General features: G+C 43.6%; 1 protein-coding gene across 2 annotated transcripts in view; it reads right to left on the bottom strand.

The window, feature by feature from the left end:
- Window positions 1-24414, bottom strand: part of nlgn2a (neuroligin 2a) — a 158141-nt gene that overhangs the window by 53726 nt on the left and 80001 nt on the right. Inside the window, exons 3-4 of one of the 2 annotated variants that reach the window (XM_076724698.1) lie at window positions 23600-23653; window positions 2355-2504 (exon numbers count right to left, since the gene is read on the bottom strand). In XM_076724698.1, coding sequence (XP_076580813.1) covers window positions 2355-2504; window positions 23600-23653 — 204 coding nt within the window. The remainder of the gene's footprint in view (window positions 1-2354; window positions 2505-23599; window positions 23654-24414) is intronic. The other variant, XM_076724697.1, reaches the window with a different exon arrangement.

Consider the following 24414-nt stretch of genomic DNA (forward strand, 5'->3'; position numbering starts at 1 on the left):
GACAATCTAACACATTAACTTCATATCCTTTCTTGGTTGAATCAAATTCAGTAAAAAAAAAAAACTTGGAGGAGCTACTGATGCTTCTGAATCGTTTTATCCTCTTTGAAAACCAAACTTCTGTTAGTAATCCACTTATTTGGATTCCTTCTGAACAGGATTATTTTTGTCAATCTAAAACTCTACGTACGAGGCTGAGGCTGGGACAGAAACACTTCACTACAAAGACAAGCAGTCTCCAGTGTGACCGAGCCGCGCCGTAACACTTGGTCTTATTATGACGCCCATTTTGTGGCAATTATCTGCTGTCAAATGGATTAGATAATCAGCTGATCCCATAATAAACAGGACTAAGTCACACCAAAGGAAAATTCCAGGATTTCTATCAGTCACGACAACATCGTACACACCAGAGTAATCCCTAAAATAACTTGGCATGTCACCACAACACAGTCAGATGAGGTCTGACAGGTTGAAAACAGTTTAGCCAGAATATGGAAAACCACTTCATTTGCAGGTGGAAACACACCCAGACCATAATAATTCCAAACAAGGTTGGCTAAACTGCTATGTTTAGAAAGGCTTTCTTTTGAGAACTGTTAAATTAATGTTAATAATTTTGTATTTACAGGTACGAATGATCAGGTTGGGAAATGAAAGCTCCCGTCACACGCTGCTTTCCTGGATCTCAAGCAACGGTCACTTTTTAGATTTTATTTCGTTATCCACTTGTAGCATAAAAGCGGATGAATTTGATAAAGATGCATTGAAAAGCAAACACTTTGGGCAATTACATGCAAATGAAAATCTGCCATCATCGCAAAAGCCGTGTAAGTGCTCCGAAAAACAACACTTTTAAAAAGAAACCAAACAAATCAAAGCGAGGCAGCCGATTTTGAAACAGCTTCCAGCAGCCCACTCTCTCTTCGGCTAATGAAATATCTAATGCACTTAGTTTCCTTTAGTTAGCACCTGCCTCCTTACAGGCATGTTCCTCCTCTCCAAGCTAAATTGCTCGGTCTCAACGGAGCGAGACAGAGCGCGGTGAGTAACAAAGAGGAGAAGTGGAGTGTGTTTTCAGGGAAAAGGACGACGGGCTCGTGCTGGAGAGCTGAGGTGACAGATGATACTCTTCTTCTTCTTTTTTTTTTTTTTTTTTTTTCAAAGCTGGCTACGGCAGGATCTCCCAGAGACCTGAGCAGACAGGTTACTCTACACCTACTGCGTCGTTAAATCCACCTTAACTGCTTTCCAAATCCCCCTCTCTGGCGCTAACGGCTCAAAAGTGCATCATAACCACGCCGTCTCCTACCAAAACAGTCTGTAAAGCTATTTTCCCTTTTACAATCCTTGCTCTTTGTGGAATGAATTATAGAGCTGCGAAATAGATATCTAAAGGTTGGAGGCGCTGGGCGAGGGCATGCAGTTAAAATGAAGAATTGTGAGGTGCATTTCTCTGTCAGTAAAAATGCCAGATCTGTATCTGATTTGCATGCTTGTTCCCATCTCTGGATTGTCTCTCATAAAGGCCTTTCTATGAGAGTTACTGGCAAGGTGTGACTTGAGACCGAATGCAGGACTCAGAAGCCAAATAAATAATAGAGTGGTCACACTGTGAGGTCAAAGGTGACGTAGATTTTAATGATCAAACAGTTACTTGACAACGGGTGAAAGTACTATGAGGGATTATTCACGCTGCAAACGTTTAAAACTAATTATGAGAACAAGGAAAAACACAGGAAATCTTGAGATTTTTGTTTTTGAAATCAGCAATTTGTCTGTAATTGATCATCTTGTCTGTGAGCATTTCAGACAAAAGAAATTTATAGGTAGGAAAAATGATGATCCACGAAAATGAGATCAAGATCTTCCAAAAGTGCAGTGACAACAATGCAGTTGGAGACAGAAAGAGACACTTTCTTCCCAAATGAAATTCAAGATTTACTATTGTTTTGTATTGGTGACATGAATACAGTGGTTGTTTTTGGGTGGAGAGGGCTTGAAGTGTGAGGGTTTGGGCTTTTAAGGAAAGCAAAACAATTACACAATCAGGGTGTTTAGACTGGATTAATCAACAAGGGAAATCCATAAGAAAGTGAGCTCTCACGATCAATGCCTGCACTGGTTGTCATTAGATTGATGCATTCAGTCAATGTCATCCATTACCAACTTAATCAATTCAGAAAATAGAAGAAGAGCCTGCTGGGTGCATGTGTGCACAAATGACTATTTTGTGTTCTCAGACCGAAATATTATTATAACACTGATATCTTCACAGTGACATGAATGTGTTTTTGTTATGGGAGCATATGCAGCGGTTTTGTTCACACAAAGAGGCCATCGAGCGCACTTACCGAGCACACCGAGCCGGTAGTTCATGGTCACCACAATCACGTTGCCATAGGCGGCCAGGACGCTGGCATCAAACATGTTTCCGGTGCCTTCCATGTAGGAGCCTCCATGAATAAACAGCATCACCGGCTTCTTCCTGCGGTCACGAATATCTACACACACAAAGAGGAGACAGCAGGGAATAGAGAGCAAAAAAGAAAAAAAAAAAAAAAAGAGTCAATAACTGTATTTACGCCTCTCATATTCTCTTTGATCACATATTGTGTTAGAGCGTAATATACTGAGCAAATAGCAAATTGCTCGGCTGGATGAAAGCACAGAAGTGTATTGGAGACGAAGAACTGCACCGTTCCCTGCAGCTGGATGTCAGCTCTTAAACATGAGTTTGAGCTAATTTAGATATCAGGCAATGATTCCGGCAACAGGCAATAACAAGAGACACCACTACAAGAATCTAATCCAGTGTTTCCTGGTGATTAAAGCAATAATGCTGGAAGAAAACTGCTGCGTAGTGTAGCATATTGGAGCTAACCTGTATATCACTTTCTTAAGTGCAGCGGGCAAGACGCCGCATGTGCAATTGATCCCACCTGTAGAAGGTTGTTTACTAAATTAAAGCATGAAAATGAGGGCAGACAGAGGAAATTAGTTCAAAGTGAGAACGTGCAAATGTGACAAGAAAACACTGTGCACAGCAGCTCTTCTTAATGTGAAAGTGTTGGTGTCGAAGTTCACCCCAAAGTGCTCTCTGCTGCAAAGGAGAGATGCTTTAACGGTGTGTAAAAAGGCACTCTGGGACGACACAGCAAACACACTGGACACCACAAGGACAATTTACAGGTTAAAAAAAAAACTCCGGCATGGCATGAGGAGCTATATTAAAGCCAAGCCTGGAAGGCGTAAAGCCGAGTTCTGTGCGAAATCAACCGCTAATAAAAGGCCATGGGTTCTTAATATATCATGTCTGCTCTGGATTTCCATAATTTCCTCATTTTGTTTTGCACCTTGGAACTTGGAACTCCCATAAATGCAAATTGCAACTCGCCCTGAGCTGCAGAGACAGCTATATCAAGCTATTTCTAGGTCAATTCCCCTGTGGGGAAACTCTAGAAAACACTGTTTTCTTGCATGCTATCATTTTGCACTGGCATGAATTGTTAGTGGATCCTGCCTTGAGGCATGAAAAATGGAAAGATAACTGAAAAGTTCCATGAAAATGTCATCTCTATCACTTGGAAACATGATGAAAAGTTTAAGGTCGGGTCTGTTCTGTTAATCCCTCTGGCAAGTAAAATTGGCATGAAAATCATCAGTTATTAGCCGTCTTCTTTTTGATTTAATGGAGTTATTCTGCTTTTAGATACATTTTATGCATTTATTTAATTTTTTGAACATCATTGAAAAGAGTCAAATCACTTTGAAATCATGCTCCCACTTCAAGAACTGTCTATGCACTTAAAAATAAACTGAATTTCCCATCAAACACCCTGTAAATATGGCTATTTTTTGGGCCTGGCAGAGGGTCTTCAGTCACTGAACTGTCACTCATTAAAACTATGATGACATGATGATAAATTTTGGCATCATTCTTTAAAAAATGCATGCGGAACATTTCAGAGGGCCTCCAGTCACTCAGCCTCATGCTTCCACACGCGCCTGTTATTACAACACTGTGTGCATGCAGGATGGTCCCTGATGGGCCCTCGTTGGCCTTTGAACCAGTCTCCCAGCTGACTGAGAGCAATACTCCTGCCTGCCAGGATCCTACGGTAGCATATGGCACACAAGACTTAGAACTGTGGCACAGTGACAGCCCCTGTTGGCTTCTGTGTGTGTATGTGTGTGTGTGTGTTTGTGTGTGTAGGTTGGGGGATATGAGAGAGCAGAGTGCAGAACAACCACATAAATAACCACTAGAGCATCTGTTAGCAGGGAAGAGAGATGGGGGGTTGTTTGGCTCCCTTTGAAACTGTAGTACCAGCCAGAAGTTTGGACACACAGTCTCATCCAATGGTGTTTCTTTATTTTTATTATTCTCTTCACTATAGATGAAAACATGAGGTGGTCACCTGCAATCGTTTTCAATTAACAGGTGTGCCTTGTCTAAAGTTAGTTACTGGAATTTTTTGGCCTATTCGACGACTGTAAGTACAGCGAAACAACAGTCCATCAACACTTTAAGACGTGAAGGTCGTTCAGTCCAGATCCAGTTTTCAAGAACTTTGAATGTTCTTTGAACGCTCTGATGAAACCTGCGCTCACAAGGACCGCCTCGGGAAAGGAAGATAAAACGTTACCTCTGCTGCGGAGGATAAGTTCATTAGGGCTACCAGCCTCAGAAATCGCCAATTAACAGCACCTCAGGCTGCATGAATGAGGCCTTCATGGTTGAATTGCTGCAAAGAAACCATTACTGAGGGAGACCGTTTGCCATCCAGTGTCCAGTGAAGGGCAGTTTGGGTGACGTTCTCTTGCTCTCTACATATTACATGTCCAATCCATTTCCATCGTCTTCTCATTATGATGGTAGCCATGTTGTCATATTTACACTGGCTGAGTAGTGGGCAAGAATATTCTCTTTATTTTACGCAGGCTTTTGGTGTGGAAGGTCGACAGTTTGTGGAGATTGTTTTCAGTTGTTCGCCAGCACTCAGATCTGTATAGCTAGGTAAACAGGACACAGCTCTGGTAGAGTCTCAGCTTGGTGTTGGCGCTGTACTGGTTAGTTAGTCTGATGGAAATCTGTACATGACACGTGGAGAAGGTGAATAGATAGTACCTGCATGTGCGGTTCCCACTGTGACGCATGGAGGAGGAAGTATGATGGTGTCAGGGTGCACTGCCAACATGTTCTCAAGTTAGACATAAAAAACATTCAACGTCTGGTTCGCCACGTCAGCAATAAAGCTGGCTGAGAACAACAATTAACAAATGGTTAATGCTTTGAAACGGTCGCGCATCAGTTATGTTTACGAAAAGTACGCAAGTCATGTGCATTGTAGTATGCTACTTCTGAGACTTTTCTCGCTCTTTATACGATGTCTAAAGGGGTACCCAGTGTCTGGAAAAAGGACCCTAAGGGGCCCTTATGAAGCATCCACATGTGACCAGTTGGGAGTGAGAACGTATGAATGTGTGTGTGAGTCTCATGTGAAACACCGACAGAAACATGCATCAAATGTTTCACACGGTACACACACCTGAGGGCATCACACGCACATTCACACACTGTACATGTAATACCCAGCCATCCGTCAGACACACACACACACACACACACACACACACACACACACACACACTGGGGAGAGAGAAATTTACAGGCAGCTGCGATGAAGAGTCGCTATGGCAACTGCTTCACTTGAGTCTCTCACTCTCCCTACGTGAGCCGCTCTCACGTGGACAAAGTCTCATTGACTGTTGCCGCGGCAACATGCTGCTCGCCCATCTCTAACCCTGCGATGCCCTTCGCCACGTCTCTACCTGAATCTCATTTCATTAGCGGCAAATGGCCACATACACACTTCCTCTACGCGCGTCTCTGCATCCTGCATCGGGAGATGAAAACTGACAGCCGCTGGCATCATGGGAGACAGAATGCAGATGCACTGATGTACCCACCCACACCCACACAGGAGACAAACACACACACCAAGCAGGCTGTCACAGTTGACCTGCAGACTCTGTGTCCATGGATCAGTTACAGGGCGAATCGTTCTGGCACAGTGACAGACAGGACTGAGGCCCTCGGGGGCTACAAGCTCTTGCTCTCTCTCTCTCTCTCTTTCACTCAGGCTTTTTCTCTCTCTCTCTCTCTCTCTCTCTCTCTCTCTCTCTCTCTCTCTCTGCCTCTGGCTTTGTTGTGTTTCAACCACAACAAAAGTTTAGCATGCAAGGCCCACAGATGGACGGGTGGTTAGGTTCCCAGCCTCGGGAGTCACATGTGATCCCCATGTGGGATGAAGTCCTTTTAAAGCTCACAAAAAGCACCGTGCCACCTGGGATTCCATCAGTTATCCGTTCAAAACTGTGTTACGCAACAAGGTGCTTCGAAACACCAATCAGGTGATCAGCTCTCTCTGTGAGAACCGTGGTATTACTGCATGTACAGTGAAATTTGCCTTTCACGTTTGCAGCATGTGTGCAGACAACCAGGGCGGATCAGGCGCTGCACGGCGGCCTGATGTACTCTACCGTGCTTTGAGAAATAGGACAGTGTCCAGAACATACATACAAAGCCATAACAAATCCTCGACATCCCATCCTAGATTATTGGCAGATGGTAAACACTTCCGCACAGACTTGAGCTGACGCTGGACAAGGAGAGGCTTATTCATAGTGACATGGTGAGGCAGGCACCGGTTTTTGCTGCACTACTGTTCACATGTCCACCTAAAGGAGCAGCAGAACTATAGCAACAAGTCAACGTCACCAAAAGACATGACTCAGAGGTTGTCATACACATTTCTCCATCTAATTTATGCAAACTTTAACTGAATCTGCAAAAGAAAAAGCAGTTGATCGTGAGTTTCCATGCACTTCTGTTAAATAAACAGAAATTAAGAGTTGCTTCATCAAGGTCAACAGCTAGTGGCGTCATCAAACCACTGCAGATTGAAGAGGATGCAATGAGAAGATGTAATTAAAATAGCAACAGTCCATTCTCAAAGGATGGAGGATAATGTAGAAAGCGTGACGGAAATATGACATTTCTCCTGGTTTGATGTGTTCATTTAAGGAAGGTTACTGTCTCCTCGTCGCTCCGCGAACATCTGATGTCGATCTATCTTCAGTCTCTCCAGTGAAGCAGAGGCTTCCGTGGACATTTAAGTCACATGCTTCATGTACGTCATGATTCACTCCCTCGTCTGTGTCCGTTTCACTTTGCCGCTCAGCCAAGCATGTTTCTTCTTGCATAGAAACAGGTAGATGGAAAAGAACGTACCGTTAATCATATCTTATTAATATCAGCCTCTGTGATCACTGGTGGTGCTTTCACAGCCGTGTCAGAGTTGTATTTTCAGTGTTATATAGTGAAGTTACTGCCACTAACCATCACTGTTTACTTTTCCTCTGGGGCATTACAACGTTAACTTAACTGAAGCATCAGAATACTCCTCACATGACTGCTAGTAGTAAACTCTGACCAAAGAAAGACCTGAATTACTACCCACAAGAAGTGACAGGCTGACAGTCAGGCTCTGCTCCTCTATCCGAATTATAAAAGCCCCTCAGCAACAACAGAAAACACCTCCGACAAAAGGAGAAACAATAATTAACGAAAAACCAACATTGAAAAGGTGAACAAAACGAAACAACCCGACAATGCCGCCGAAAACACAATCAACAACAGAGACAAAGCAAGATGGCTGAGAGCAGCTGAGTGCCGGTACCCTGAGGAGCTTAGCGTGGCTGCTGATCCTTTCAAGCAGAACGGAGACAATGAGACGATTAGGCCTAAACTTGTGTCGAGTGTTCCAGTTTAGCACACCGCCCACCGGTTGTCCTCAGAGACGCCACCCTCTGGTCTCCGGATGAGACGCGGAGTCCTTCGTCTCCACTGCATTATCAACTGACTGATTAGTCACACAGGGGTGAAGTGCGGTCCGCCGTCCCGTGCACGTCACCGGCGGCTGTTGATTTTATGGGAATCGATGCGTATTGTCGGTGATCGCTGACAGATCCAGCAGAGAGGGAGAGGAAACACTGGTGTGCACTTAAGGGGTATAAGTGAAGGATAACAGATGAAAAAGCTGAGATTGCACATTCATATTTTGCTTGTTGATTTTTTTTTTTTTTTTAGCAACCGCTGAGGGTAAACCAAGGATTAACCCTCAACCACTTCCTGTCTAACTAGGTTTTCCTTGGAGCTACAGCAGCAGAGAGATGCGTGAAGGCTCTATGTGGAGGACCCAGCGTTTAAGAAGCATTTATTAGTCCTTAACAGAACAGAGAGCGCAAGAGCCTGGTGAGATATCATCTTCCCATACGTTAAACTGAGCGTGGAGAGATGGAAGCGTGGGACCCTCTCTTTACAGAGAGCCGTAATTAAAAAGATACTGAATCATGTTGGGGTGAAACGACAACTCGAGGGGGAATAAAGCGGCATGCAGAGCTTTGTACCTTCTCCAAATTAGCATTTTCATTTCTCCCATATACAAGGCTTTAACTTTTTCCACCGTTTCTATTTTCATTTTCATTAGTATGGAGAGGCCGGCGAGTGTGTGTGCACGGGCACGTGTGGGTGTGAGGTGCAGATAAATATTGACCTTTTACGCTGAGATTCCAAGCTGTAATAACAGGGAAATTGCTCACTGCAAATGATGAACTGTCATTTGAGTGCAAATACACACAGGCTCTTTGTACTAGTGGTCCAATTAACAGAAAGGTTACAGAGTGGTGAAAATATTGTATCAGTGTAATGGAAGGAATACATTTGTGGATCTTTTTGTATTTCTGAGACATGTATTTTTAGTCATGATGGACCGGAATTATTTCGAGCGGCTTATCTTCTATGTGCAAGTCAGGCTGTTTAAGAAATGTGTGGACATGCGTCCCCAATTTATATGGTTAAACAGACTCTGGAATGAGGTTTTTCTCTACATATGAAGATTTCTTGGAAAACTTTTGAGACCAAAATCAAGCAAGAGCTGTCCATGTAAATCTTATCTTCTGAGTTTTACGTTTATCTGTCTAATATCACTGATGGATCCGCACTGCATGAATGCTAGTTTGGAGGTGTTTAGTGACTGATTTTAATTAAAATAAAGCCAGTGGTCACCAAGGATCTCACATGGCAAACAGGGACTCGAGTAAGTCGTGCAACCTGAAGTGAAGAGCATTAATACAAAACAACAAACTGTACTGTCATCTAACTGTGTGGGTATTTGTCTAAAATGTGTGTGTGTGTGTGTGTGTGTGTGTGTGTGTGTGTGTGTGTGTGTGTGTGTGTGTGTGTGTGTTGGGGTGGGGGTCAGCGGGAGGTCAGTGGTGGGCTGATGCGACAGAATGCTGGAGGTTTATACAGACACAGGGTGATGAATGGGATGTGATGAGATGCACAGCAGCAGAACTGGCCTATAGGCCACCGAGCAGGGCTAAGGCTTAATCGTTAGAGCACAATGGATCAAGGCAAAGGCCACGCTGATTACATCTGGGACATGTGTGTGTGTGTGTCCATGCAGTGGTGTTATAATACTTGCGAGAACCAGCAGTGGATATGAGGAATGAGCTTTTTCATGGAACGTAAGGACAATTCACTCAAACCTAACTTTGGAAAGAATCTTTTCACATTTCTGCCCGGAATACAGCGACAGGGTCCATCTAACGTCGATACAGAATGAAAAGCAAACAGCAGGGATGGAACTTGCTTTAGAAAGGTCATTCATCACATTAGACACCATGCCATTTCTGTTTAATCATCCTATTATTTTTAGTCAAACTCAGATGAGGTACTGCTTTACAGCCTCTTCCCTCATGGTGCATTCATGTGCTTCACAGAAGACATGCAAGACTTGAGTGTCAGCTGCCAGACAGTACAGCCTTTAAAAAGTATGCTTTCTTAAAATCAAACCCAACAGACAAACAAAAGAAGCAAACAAGAACCTATCCTATAGGATGTTGTGACTGTCTTGCATTCGAAGGTGGCTGCTTGGCAGCTGAGTCTCGAGTGTCGGTTCCAGTGTACTGCGAGTCTCTTAACACCCTGATTAAAGCGTGCATAATCATATGAAGATAATTAACAATTATATTGCCTTGTAAAAGATTATTACATCTTTAAGCTTTTTTGCATCAAAAAAAACCCATTGCAACACTATCAAAACGCTACAAACACCTGTTTACACACATTGTTTGACACCATTAGAGTCGGCGTTCCACTCAATGCATCTGTCCACTGCTTCCTGTTTTGCACATGGACATATGGTGTGTGCTTGTCTGTCGAGGGTTTATGGGATAATCATATGAAGTGAAATAGACACGTGTGCTGACAGAAAAGCTTTGACCAGTGTGTATGTTTGTAGACATCCATGGGACATACAGTATATAAGCTAAAAGCTCCACCACGCCAACGGTGGCTGGAGGACAGACTGAGGAAATGCACACATAAACACACAGTCCGCACACACCAAATGCTGTTCCTGTTGTCTCTGTTCTGTCTGCCTCAGCTTATAACACTGGGGCTGTGGGGACCAGCATGGAGTTTGGTTGCTGCTGTTCTGTTTGTACTCTGTCTGTACCAACTTTACTGCCTGAGATAGTGAACAAACACCCACCCAACAGCTCAATATGCTTCCAAAGATCAGACAAGAAACCCCTCCTGCCCAAAAAAAAAAAAAAAAAGCAAAGAGCTTCCGTTCAAAAGCATCAATGTATCTACAGTATCTATCTAGTACTGCATAACAGAGCTTGGTGGTACACAAGACAGACAGATGTTTTAGCATCATAAGAATAGCATGTTTTACTCTAGATGCAATAACATGCAAGCAGGGGGCTGCTTGCAGAACAGGAGTTACATCCAGTAACTATTATTTTCCTCATTATAACCCTGACTCCGAAAACACAAAGATGTGAAAGGTAATAATTTGTGCACAGCATGCCAGTTTCTCTGTTGTTGGCTGCAAGACCCAGTAGATTACCATGATGCAAATGTGCCCACAACAACAGGAAGACTTGTTGGCTGCATGTGTGCGCTAATCACTTTGCATCAGACTGCACTGAGGGCCCACACAAAGGATTCCCTACAAAACTGAAACTCAAGGATGGATCGACTTTAATCTTAGAACCTCTTGTTTTTGTTACTTTCCTGTGTATTTTGCAAGTTTGCTTGTTTAAATTGATGTAAGCACATTACAATGTGGCTAGTAGCGCCTAATGTAGATACACATACGTACTACATACTGCAACACGAGCGCCTTTGCTCTATGATCCACATCAGCATGTGTGTCTGCAGCAGCCGTATATAAATATACTTGATCGACGTGCCCCGTGATTCACCGATTACTGCACTTACGTAATACACTTTGGGTTTGCTGCCAAATAAATGCCGTTGAGATGCCGAATCCTCCCCCTTGTCCAACTCTTAGAATTAATCACATTACATTTAATAATTAACCTACATTATGGGGCAGCCAATAAACACATCATCATCATACGTTCCTTTCCAATATCCATAGAGTGAAAGAGGTAGAATCATGTTTTGAGAGGAGTATCCCTGTTATTTTTGTAATACTGTCACTGCATGGTTATCATAGACGTAGCCAGCGTCTTATTATCGCGGCTGTCGCGATGTTCCGAGACATCTGCACCCTTTACTCCTTTGTGTTCCGAGCTCAACATCTCCTGCGTCTACGTCCTCCTTCCCCAAATCAGACGGCGATGCTTCTTCTTCCCCTCAGCAGATTAAGTGTGGGCGAGGTAGAAAGAAGCAGAGCGAGGGAGAGGAAAAAAAGACGAGGACCACTGGGATTAAGAATAGCTGCCCTGGCCTGTCTTACAACAGCATGCTCTTATTAGACTCAATAACATCTCCAAAATCACAAGCACTCCTCTGTAATTTTCTCTCGCTGTCCATCTTTCGCTCTTTCTTCTCTCTCTTGCCTCTCGCCCCTGCCACCAGCAAGTGCTCTCTCCTCTTTCTATCTCGCTTCCTGTTGCTCTCCATCTATCTCACATTCTTTATCTTTCACTCCTCACACTCTGCCACCCTGGCCTCTCTCATCGGCTCCACTTGTTTGTGTTCTGATCTCCATTTTCTCTGATACCCCCTTTTCTTTTCATCTCTTGCTCTTTCTGCCTCTGTCTTAATCTACCACTGGCTAGCCTCTTGCTGTGAGAGTCTATCTGTAACCTCTCTCACACCTCGTCTCCAAGCCCAGCATGTTCGAGCTGCTGGTTTTTATTCCAATCGCAGTGTAGTCTTCTTTGTCTCCCTCTTTCTCCATTTGTCTTCCTCTATCGGTTTCTCATCTCTCTGTCATAGGATTTTGTTGCACTTCTACTGTTAAATTATCTCTCTCGCCCTCTTCCCTCTCCCATCAGTGTTATAAATAATGCTTGGATTAGGCTGACTTTTTGTTTTGCTCACTATTAGGGAGCAGATCAATTCAACAAATTGAGTGGATGGGGAGGCGAAGACACGCAGACACACACACACTCACACACACATCCAGGCACACAGCTCCTCTGTCCTCCAAAATGCCACAGTGACAAAGACGACACAAACACAGGCATTGTCCTTGTTTTCCCACTGCTGCCTCTCTCTTTGCCCCTCATGACAGGCTTCTTCTTCTCTTCCATTTTCCACCTCCCTTTCTTTCAGCCTTAAGCCTTTTGGACTTCGGCTGACCCCTCTCCTCTTCCTTCCTTCCTCCCTTCCTTCCCTTTCTCTTTGCTTTTCTTTTCTTTATCTTAGCCTTCATGCTCGGCTGGTAACAATATACCCTCATTCGACGCGAGAAGCAGCGTCTGTTTGACTATTATTTGCATTTCAAGATAACGGAGTCCTTAAAATTACTGACTCTTGTTTGAAGTACAGTGAAAACACAACAACATACTTAACCACATTAACATTTCTCCAAAGATTATCAATGCATTAATCAAAAATCTCTACTCACAGTGACACTGCGGTCCACTTAACACCACATTTTTAAGATAAATACAACAGCTAAGGGGTAAATATAAAATCAGCATTAGGATCTAGTTTGAGTAAGAAGTCTGGCAGTGCAGCCTTGGCATTAAGATTTTGTTTTCTATATACATATAATTGGTACATGAGGTAGAAACGATTCTGAATTGGTTCTAAGTTTAACACTATTGTGTTGAATTACCTGAATCACCAATAGAGAGAAGCAATATGGATTTTTGCACACCGCCTATGCTGCAGATTATTAATTTAGTGGAAGGACTGTCAGTGAAAGGCTCTCGAGCAATCATGCGTGCATATAAACGCACATGCCTGTCTACGACTTGTGCTCTTGCATGTATGTCTGTGAATAAAATGCAATCAACCACATTTCAACGCTTCTCCTCATCTCCCTCCTCGTCTGTCCTCATGCAAACTCCCATTATCTCCACTCCACCTCCCTCCCTCCCTCCTTCCCCCTCGCTTGGCCTCTCTGCCCTCACTTCCCTCCCTCCTATAACAATCTGGCCATTACTGGGACTGCCGTTCCGGCCCTGGTTTCAAGGGGTGTCTGGGGTCTAATTGGGACTGAATGAGAGTGAGTGTGTGTTGCTCTGAGGCCTCATCGACACAGACTGGGATCCAGGGCCCCTATAGAAATCTACGGCAGGGTCTTAACATACAAACACACTCATTAAAGCACATCACACTATTATATACATGCAAATATATGTATGTTTGAGTTTATTTGTCTATACTCAAAGTGTCTTTACTTTTTCTTTACTTAAGTCAAATTAAACTCAAACGGCAACTCAATCCAGACCCAGATCATAACTCAGCGACCATTAATCACATCCCACAGAATATGAATTCAGAAAGTGCACACATGAAACTTTACTCATCAGTGGATGAGTGGATGGCCAGACTACAGGAGGAAACTCTGGAGCTGCCAGAGAGCCACTAAGCTCATCTATTGGAAGCAAGAGGCGTCTCTTGGGTTTATTTTTGTTGGCCAAATGCTGCTTTGAGGCTCAAGCTGAGTTTTGTGTTGAGATAAGGACTCATTCATTGCTGGTTGAACTGTGTTTCTTGTATTGAGCACTGATATTTGAGCATTTCCTTGTTAAGTATCAAGTAGCTGAGGACCCCTGCCACCTTATGCTATGAATAGGCTACAATATGTCATGAAGCGTAACGTTTGAAATGAATTTTCTACCGATCGATAAATTGTTAATACAGTGTAGCTGAAGATTATTCACAGTGACTCTGACTGCTGCAGAGAGGGTTGTGTGTTGTTGCTGTTGAGTTCACACGTTAACGTCACACTGGAGAGTCGCTATCAGCTCCTTCATCGCGGGTACAGAACGACTCTTCTTTTCTCGAGCACACAGTTTCTACAACGACTGTAAATGTAGCGTTAAGAAAGCGTCCGAGTCAGAAATGAATATGGACTAACTGTCTGAGCCTCATCTGCCTCGATGTCCTGCTGGCCCGATCGCAAGAGATGTGATGTTAATTCATTGATTAGATGCTTTGTTATCGTCAATCGTTTGACCTCTGACCTTGAATCATTGTTAATCAGCGCAGACCTTTGAGTAATGAGATTGAGAAGCCCTGATGTAATGTATTCTCTCTTATTTGCAAGCGTATGGGTTCCAGAGGACGAGCAGAGCGACAACAACTTGGGTGTGGAGAGAGTCTCCGCTGTCGTCTCAGTTCAGACACCAGCGTTCCCATTAAGTAACGCTGGCATCTCTGCCACCGCTCTCCATCTCGTGTAAAACGATACCTCCTTAATTGAAACGCTACTCCGCCGGTCACAGTACAATCCAGGTGAAAACACACAAACACAGCGAGTACGAAGCGAGAACGAAAAGCAGCGGCGAGTGAAAGTGTGGGGAGGTGTTGTAACCCCGCAAAGCAACTTTGCTCAACATGTAACATTAAAGCTGCCCGTGTGCACCAGGGTTCGTCTTTCCTGCTGCGTGCGTCAGTGCAGCATGAGGGAGCGCGTTTCCTCCGCAGGCATGCAGTCTGAGCTGTGATCTCCGGGATCTGCCGTACACGTCGCTGCCAAGAGCCTGGCTTTGTTTCACCACGGGGTGTGTGTGTGTGTGTGCATGCGTTGATGTGAATGCGCGTGTGCAGTTGTTCATCTGTAATCAAACATTTCTGCACGCGTGCAGATCTTCCTGTTTGTGCTCCATGTCACCCCTGGGGGGGATGTGGATTATCAACAGCCATTTATCTCGCCTTGCCTGTCCTGACAGTTAATCTGATGGCGGAGTAACAAATTCTACTTCTGCTTCTGCTGTCAGACCTTCAGCTCGGATTGGTTTTTGCAACTTTGATTCACCACACCCCCATTTTCTCTGTATCCATGCGACTGAACGAAAATAACCGCTGGCAGCATCAACAGCTTGGAGTTTAAAATCGTCTTGGAATATGACTGATGGAAGTTTTCCACCTGTAGTCCCACTTGATCGCATCTGTCTCCTGTGATGATCCCGAGTCCAAAATTAACTTTTCGGCTCCTGGTAAATAAACGTAGCTGCCAAGAATATTTCCACCGGCTCAACTATTTATATAGAATACATCACAAAATCACACCACCGCAACATCACTTCCTGTTCTCAGTGACTCGAGAGAGGCAGGGTTAGAAATTGGCCCAATTAAATTTTTTCTTCTCATCAATATATGTTGATTGGGATCACGTTCATGCAGCAGGGAAGCTGCTTGATTATGTCAGCCACCTGAATCACAGCTAAATTTAGACAAACTTATTTATATAATACAAAGGCATTCAGATACCATCAACACTCTCTCTCTTTAATATGACTTACGTGTGTATATGTGTACAACATGCAAAGTTCAATACATGAAACTGTTTTTATTCACATTGTATTTTGTTCTTCTGGAATAAAAGAAGGAATTACTGTTTAGCAGAAGCCTCCTGGGTAAATTGTGAAGCATCTCTTCAGGTTTAGAGATGACAGCGTGGGGTGAAAGGGGGCGATTATGAAAAACTGACTTCAAACGGCGGGCATGCGTCCATAGCTGCATCCCTCTCCAAAGCCTCCTCCATCAAACACTGTCCAAACGCCTCTTCCTCCATCTCATTACCCACCCTAATAGGGCAAATGTTCTGTCCATCATGTTTGCTACCATATGTCCGACACAGCATTATGGGGACGGGTAGATGTAGCGTTACATTGGGGAGGTCATGGATAGTAGGAGGGGAAACTTCACAATATTTTTTGGTCTGCGCACATGTCAGAGAGAGTGACATTAAAATGCACCCTTGTTCCTATCATACAAAGCATGTCGGAACGTACATTTTAGCTTTCAAAGCCGTGCAGCATCTGAGCATTAACCTAGTGTGTAACTCTGCAATGCTAATATTACTGATCTCACTCGTGCCTGCTGGGAGGTCTTCTCTGCAATGCGATCTGACAATTCCAAACTTCATTTGTTTCAGTGAGCACTTTAAAGTTTATTGATTTGGATTAAATAGACCCATAATAGCTCTTGGCTAGCTCAAAGCCAGCATTGGGGCATTCACTGAGTTCCAGGAGTGGAAGAGGAGCTGAGCCAGCCTTCGCTGTTGCCTCCCTCACTCCCGTATAGCCATTACACATGGCAATAAACCCAGCCAAGTGCAAACAAAAAAACTGTGTTGAGCTTTTTCCCATGCGCTAAGCTAGCTGACAGGCGACGCGGCGCCAGCGAGCTCTCTCTTTCCCTGTCTCTTCCTCTCTCGCCCGCCGTCCCGCTCTATCTCCCGGTACCTTCCCAGCCTTTTCATCGCCGTCTTTCCCTCACTCCTCTTCAGTTTCTTTGTCATGTCGAAGGGTTTCAAGCTCGATAAAATACATTCCGTCAGCGTGCAATGCAGTAGGTGTATTCGACGAGATATTGACACAACCTTGACACGACGTGGGCCGAGCGTCGAGGTAATGGGGAGGCAGGGAGCTTCAGCAGCAAATAACCGACAGGCCCACCGAGAGACGGAGTGATGGGAAGAGACAAGAGATTGAGCCTCTGTAGTAATGTTAAAATAAAGTTGCTTTGACAGTCCTGTTGATCCTTTTCCTGCAGAAGGCTCTTTTGTACTGCGCCGAGCCGTACTGCGCTACCTTATCCTTTGTCACGCTCGTGTGTGGTTCTCCGCACCAGGCAGGTTTGTTGTCTTATTTTGCATTTACACACAGCAAGGTGTTCAGTTCTTGCTGTTCTTCCCCTCTCTGCTCCGTCTCGTTTTTTTTCTATCCATTCTCCTTTCATCATTTTTCGACATACTCTCAATCTTGTCCTTGTGCCACCTCGTTCCATTAAAAAATCCTCTTATAAAGCAATTTGTACTCAGTGTGTAAGAATATAAAAATGCTGAAATAAATAATAGAATGGATGCCGGCCTCCACATTTCTCATTGCTGATTGCTCACAGCCTCCTTGTCCTTTTGTATTTCACAATTTAGAGATTTGGCTGTTAGAATGTGTATTGTACAGTACATTGAATAGTACACTGCGTCCACGGTGAAAAGCCTACAGGAAATAGAGAGATTTAGCAGGAGAGCATCTCCCAGGATGCCCCTAATTAGATGAAAAAAGATGTAACGTGCCAAGTCTCCGTCCTCGCGTCGCGCTGTTTTCCAAAACGAGGGCTAGCGAGCGAGCGCCGTGATAGGGGTGAGTGTTTTTGGGCGAACGTGCATGTCTGAGAACACGAGCACAGAAGCCGATACGGAGAGATGCTGCATTGCCCAGAGGCTAGCATCTGTTAGCAGAGTTATAACCACAGTGGAAACACCACATAATACAGAGAGACAGAGAAGAGGAGGAGGAGGAGAGTAAGTGGCCAAAAAAAAAAAAAAAAAAGAGGAGGAAATTGAGAAAAATAGGTTGATGCAGGCAAAACAGAGTGGAGCTTGTATATGTCTCACACAGACAAACTCGTATTATTCCCCTGCTTCATCCACCATGTTGCTGTCCAGGAGAGAGCATTGTGAATGTCTTTCATTGTCTCTTGCTGAAGTGTCTCTGTGATAAAGCCACTCCAGCTCTCCGACGTCTTTCATCTAGCTCGCCATCAGCTAACACAAAGCGTCGAGATGGGACTTCCTCCGGTGCTGCCAGCGCTCTAACTCCTGCCCCTTTGTGTCTTTTTTTTGTCCATTTTTCTTGTCTTTCACTCTTCAGACTTCAACCACTACAGGGTAGCCTTTGGCAGCTGAGAATATACATTTTTCTCCGGAAGACTGCGCGACATCCGAGCCATTTTCAGCCATTATGTGACACATTCAATTGAAGGCGTTAATTAAAAGTTGATTCGGTAAAGCGTGCCCACTCATGCAGTTTTTTGCAGAGCCAGAGTTACAGGCAGTTAATCAGAAGCCTGTTTGATAGAGCCATTGTTTTGCTTGGAGAATATAGTGGTCAGCAGGGACGGTAACTTTTATAGATAAAGTTTAACAAGCATTTGGTGCTTGGTCTGCCTTAATTCCAGAGCCTGGCTGCCATGTAGTTAAGGATTCTCTTTCAGAATATGCTGTTTACAATATCCTGGATGAGATAAATAATTTCCTTATTATGAGAAACATGAGTCTGGATGCTGACAGCGCTCCACGGGGCCGTAAACACTGCCTCCTGGCCAGTGCTGTTTTATTCATCTATAATAATTTGAGCAGTTCGTGCTCGCGCGTACAGCGATGTTTAGCAGTGCAATATCACATCATATAACATCATGCATCATATCATGTTATCATAGCAGCTGGTGAGAGTGTAGAGACAATTATTTCAACGGTTCTTTTATCTTTCCTTTCCTTCCAGATATTGAGTTGTGCAACATTAACGCCGTGGGCTTTCGCTGTCGATGCTGCACACATACTCTTACTGGACTAATGCTTTATTCTGTCAGACAGACTGTATTATGCTGCAATGAACTAATTTAATGTAAAGCACTGACTCTACAGGACCATATATTGTCCTGTGTACCAAACTTATTAAATTCAAATAAATGATACTTAAAATTAGTAGTATATTGGTCTTAGATGATGATGGTTTGAGGTCAGTGTTTACCTGCAGCATCAATCTGAGTTCAAATGGCAGAATAAATGAGCTGCAATTAAAAGCACTGACCTCTTTTAGTCAGCGCACACTTGATGAACGATTCATACCTGAAGAATTAGATTGAAAAATAAAACAGTCGACATTGTTTAATTGTTCCTCTGATAATAGCTGAAAGTACAGGCCTGCGGTGACATCAGCAAACCTTGAAAGCTGCACCAATCAACGGTGGATCAAATCATGAAGCGTGAATGTTAATCCAACATTGTGCTTGTCCTCAGATCTACAGCAGATAGTTTGGGTTTTTTCACTCCAGTCTCATCAGCTTTACTTTTCAGCCGAAGCAAACAGCGATTTGCAGAGAAAAAGGTGTTGGACCATCTACTAACAGCAAGATATTATTTAACAATAAGTAGCTCTCTTTCAGTTCACCACATCCTTGTTTGAGTAAAGAAATAACTTAAGTGTGTCCTCAAGGAAATTCCTGAAATTTCTCTGTAAATACTCAGAAATATTAATACTGCATAGGGAATTTCAAGTATGCTTGAAAGTCATTGCAGATTATTATATTTCTGTCTAAAGAAAGTGTGAGGAACTGCACTCAATAATACAGCATTCTGCAGCCTTGATCGCCGAGTCTCCTTTATTTGTATTTGACATCTAGAGACAAAAAGAGGCTCCATTTGCTGCATGCACTGAGCACTGTAAAATAAAAAAATAAAAAATAAAAAAATCAAGTGACTCTGTAACCCCTGCAGGCTGGGGAACAGCATTAGTACCTGATTATCAGATAGGCATTACCGGCTAACAGAATCACTGAAGTTAAATCTAAACCTTTCACTGCTTTGTTTGATTAATGACACCCAATATCATACTGTAATTAAATACCCAGTTGGATGGTTCATATTCTTATCATCGCTAGTCATGAAGAAAATTGAGTGCAATATTGGAAAAAGCCAGAGCCTCCTTCGATCCATCGCATAATTTACATGCTTCATGTTTGAAAAACGGGGGGCAAAGACATTTCAATCATGATCTCTTGTCTTTTTTACTGACTTATTCCTGTTTTATTTCTTGTTTCAGAAAGCAAAGTGGCCAGGAGAGATGCATATCGTCTTTTACTGTAAAAACAAGTCGAGGAGGAGCCGAGCACGAGCAGTCGAAAGTGACTGGACTGACTGCAGATCACCAGAATATGCATCTCAAGCACAAACCTCCTGTAAACTTGACTTTTTACACCTCATTCATGAGCAGAAGCTTGATCTTAGCTCTAGTTTGGTCAGAAATGCGACTTCCTGTCACTCCAAAGTTGTCTTATTCACGCTGTGTGTTCTTGCCTAGCTTGCTGTCGTTAGCCTCGCTTTGTTCGGAGCAGCTGAGCTCAGGGTGTCTGGAGGGCTTAACTCACATGCGTATCATCTATCAGTGCGATTTTTATTCTCCACTGATATAAATCCTAGAACACAGGTAGCAGTTTTATAGCTTCTCCTTGCACTACATTACTTAATGCAATGTGATGTAAATTGTAATGCTATCAAACCATATTTCATCCGCGTCTGTAAATTTGGCTCTGATGGAACATTTCCTTTTAAGGGCACGTCCATGTTTGTATTGTGTGGCCCTGTTTATATTACTCTGAGTGTGTGTGTGCGTGTGTGTCAGAGAGAGGTGACATTGTTTCCTGGCAGAAATATGTTCCAGGTTTGGGGCTCAGGTGGCTCTGGTGTGTCTCTGATCAGAGCCGACACACAGGATGGCACAGGAACACACTCTCCCTGTCTCTTTCTTGATTTAGCTTGATATCACTCTGGTTTGCAATCCCCCTCCTCTCTCCACACACACATACGCAGTGACACACACATCTGCACGGAGCTGTGCCGTAAGCTCTATCAATCTTTCTGAACGGCGAGCAGCGCCGCGGCCCAATAGCCTTTGCTCTCGCACCTGATGCAGAGCGGAGAGCGAGCCGCCGCAGCTGAATGAAGTCGTATCACTGGGCGGAGGATGCTGCTTTAAGTCTCTGTTGCTCTTCTTGAGCGTACAGTGCAGACTTTTAACGCGAACACAAAGGCTTATGAATAGGTTTCTGCGTGGCCTAGAATATCCTGCTTCAAAGCACGCCACATTTGAAAAGGTTGTTGACACACAGCTGAAAGAATGAGGACAAAATGGTGGGCAAAACGGATGAACCGACTGCGCCAGCCACCGCTGTGATCAGATAAAAGCTGGCCATGGGTTTTCTAGGTTCTTTCATTGAAAACGATCTGTCGCTTTAAGACGGGACTGTGTTAGTTAGGAAAACAATTAAGGAGCCATCTGAGGAGACTTTTCCAGCTTTGTGTATGATTAAAACCGCTCCTGCTCTTCTTACGCTGAAATCTATATTTGTGCAACCATTGCAGGTCTTTGACAGATAAGAGTGCATTGCCTGAGGGTGGAAGATCAGCGCGCGTGTCAGGGTTTCGGAGCAGCTTCTGAATGCGAGTGCGTGTATCACAGGCTGGAGTGTGTGTATGAATCATTTCCAGCAGGCAAGATGAAGCCGACAGATCATACCGCAAACGACTGCCTATTGTACAGCACCACTGTGTTTTCACACAACGCAGCCATTGTACAGCTGCAGTCCCACTTTCGTTTTGATTCTTCCTCGACTTCCTTTCCTCTCTTCTTTCTTTGTCGGCATCTAAACGAGCAGTCGATCTATAAAAGAAAAAAGAATCTGATCTATTTTCAGGTGGAGCTGCTTACAAGTAACGTTCAGTTGAAGACTTGAAACACGTGATTACCAGCAAGGCCACAGCCGCCAATGAGGACACTCGTGTGGACTGAGACTACAAACACTTAAACGTCGTTTTCAGACTTTTGCGATGCCACAAACTCCAGTGTGCGCGTTCACGTCTAAAACTCAGATTTAAGGTGAGCTGAGAGAAACTTTTGTCCTCTTGTTTCAAACTCTGCACATTACATTAATCCGCACAGTGAAGCTCAAACATCCAAGCAACCAGTAACCGAAAGACATTTTTGACTCTTTTTAGGCACAATATACTAAAATAGAGCAGAATATTTTGGATGGATTCAGCATTTCTCCATTAGAATTCTATCTAGAGAGGAAACTGTAGACTGTAATGTAGGGATATACATTAAACATTTGAATTGTACAGATGAATACATGAAGATTATGAATTAATCAGAACATTGTACAAGCTGATTACTGATCTTTTAAAGTGACTTATCATCTGCTAGGTATTTGAAGTCACAGCCAAGCACTGGGGTTCTGTTACTTCCAGTTCTTGTCCTGTGGGAAGAGGTTAACTGTGTATCTTGTCGTCTTATGCATCTAAAGCAAGCTGTGTTTTTAGTATCTGTAACTGTATCCTTTTAGCCTCCGTTAAGTGGTTCCCCTGTACCTGATCCAAATTCCAGTTTAGGATCGTGTTGCAGAATTAGTGTAATGGGATTAGCATTTCCCAATCAAATGAGGTTAATTGTACGTGATGGTGAGGGATGAAAGAGGAGGGGGGAAGCGTCATGACTGGGCTTGACTGCTTTGACTGCTTGCTGACTGTGGCAGCTCAAAAAGTTGTGTCTGTGCCAGCGCGTTTGATCACCAAGAAAATCCTCTTGTGTCAAACTTCCTCCGACTCCCAACTTCAAAAAATACCCCAAATCAAAGAGCATCACGGAGCAAGAAAAAGATTCACCCGCACAACCCTCAAAATAGCATAAAGAGAAATATGTATCAAAATATCATCAGTCATCTTTTTCTCCAAGAAACAAGTCCAAAAGAACAAGGGGGAGGGGGGGGGGGGGGGGGGGGGAGCAGATAAAATCACCTCCACAGTGTATGTGCTGCAGGTAGGAGATAAATTAACTGCAGGCTGTGAGTTCTGTGTCCTCACTGTAGCTGCCGATTAAACCCAAATCTTCCAAAGCGGGGCACAAGTGTCCTTGGATGTCCCCATTTTTTTTTTTTTTCTTTTTGCTTGCTTGATTTGATGTTATCATCATTGACTCGGAATAAGGCTAGCTTAATATTTGTGTAGGTCCTTACTCAATAGCAATTTCATCCTTGAGCTGGAGATTGAGGCGCAATAATAACACACTTCATTGTGTAAGCGGGTCTCAATAGGTGCTTTGTTGTTCGGTGAGAATGCTGTTAGTTGGCCAATGTATTTTCAAGGGCGCGGTGGCGATGATGATGTCCGAGGCGCTCTCTTATTTGAGAGCCAGACAAGGACCTCTGGAAAACACACACAACTGCCTGTGGATGACTTTATAATGAAGGTATCTGGGTTCCATTAGCCAGGTGTTACGATCATCCAAGGTTACATAAGGCTAATGGTTTGCATAGGAAAGACAGCTTTTTAATTGCAATGGTCAGCACATACACTTACACCAACACATCTGTATGCATCTCATAGCCAAAGTCCCACCTAAGAGATGTTTGACTTGTGTGCGTGTGTGCATGTGTGCGTGTGTGTTTTCCACTCTACTGTATGTGTACACATCCCCCAAAAAGACTTCAAAACAAGAAAAAAGGAAAAACATGCAACAAAAATACCTTCGTCTCGAGGCTTGTTCATTGAAGATTCATCATGTTTTTTTGTGAGCGGACCTAGGGTTAAGAAAAAAAGGGGGGAAAAAGAGAAAAGAGAAAATTCAAAAAAGATTACTGGCAAAAACGGAAAAAAAAAGAATATCAAAAAAAGAAAAGAAGAAAGAGCAAAATCAGCAAGAGTTCATGGTTGCTTATTGTTTTTTTTTTTTTTTTCCTTTAAAAAGAGTACAAAAGCAAAAACAAAAGGCATCACAGACACAGATTCATCACAAGAAAAGACACAAGATCAAAGAAAACTGTTTTTGGATGTGATTTTTGGATTCTCTCCCCCCTGCAGAAGAAAACGGCTGCCATTGTTTGTGGTCCCCTCTTTCTCTCTCTCCTTGAGACCCTGTTTGTTCCCTAAGCCTAACTCTTTTTATTTTTCTTTTTTTTTGGGCGGGTGGGGGTGGGGGTGGGGCCTGGGTGGGCAGGGTTGGTGAAGGGGTGGGGGGTGGGGTGGGGTGGGGGGAGGGAATGTGGACATCATAAGACCCCTGCTGTTTGAAGAACAGGACCCAGCCCTTTCCTCCCAACATATGACCAGAAAAAAAGACATTTTTAAAAAAGCACAGGCAAAGAAGAGGACACCTATGGGAAGAACGGCGGGTTTGGGTCCTGATGCTCAAACCCCAAAATCTGAACGGCCAACCTTTCAGCAGTGAGAGCACACAGAACATTTTAAAGACCATTTCAGATAGACACACTGAACACAAAGACACCTTTAATTAAGACAGCCACTGGTAAGCAAATACACAATGACCCTGTAATGGTAAAAA

Source organism: Chaetodon auriga, chromosome 24 (assembly GCF_051107435.1).
Source record: "Chaetodon auriga isolate fChaAug3 chromosome 24, fChaAug3.hap1, whole genome shotgun sequence".
NCBI classification, from domain to species: Eukaryota; Metazoa; Chordata; class Actinopteri; order Chaetodontiformes; family Chaetodontidae; genus Chaetodon; species Chaetodon auriga.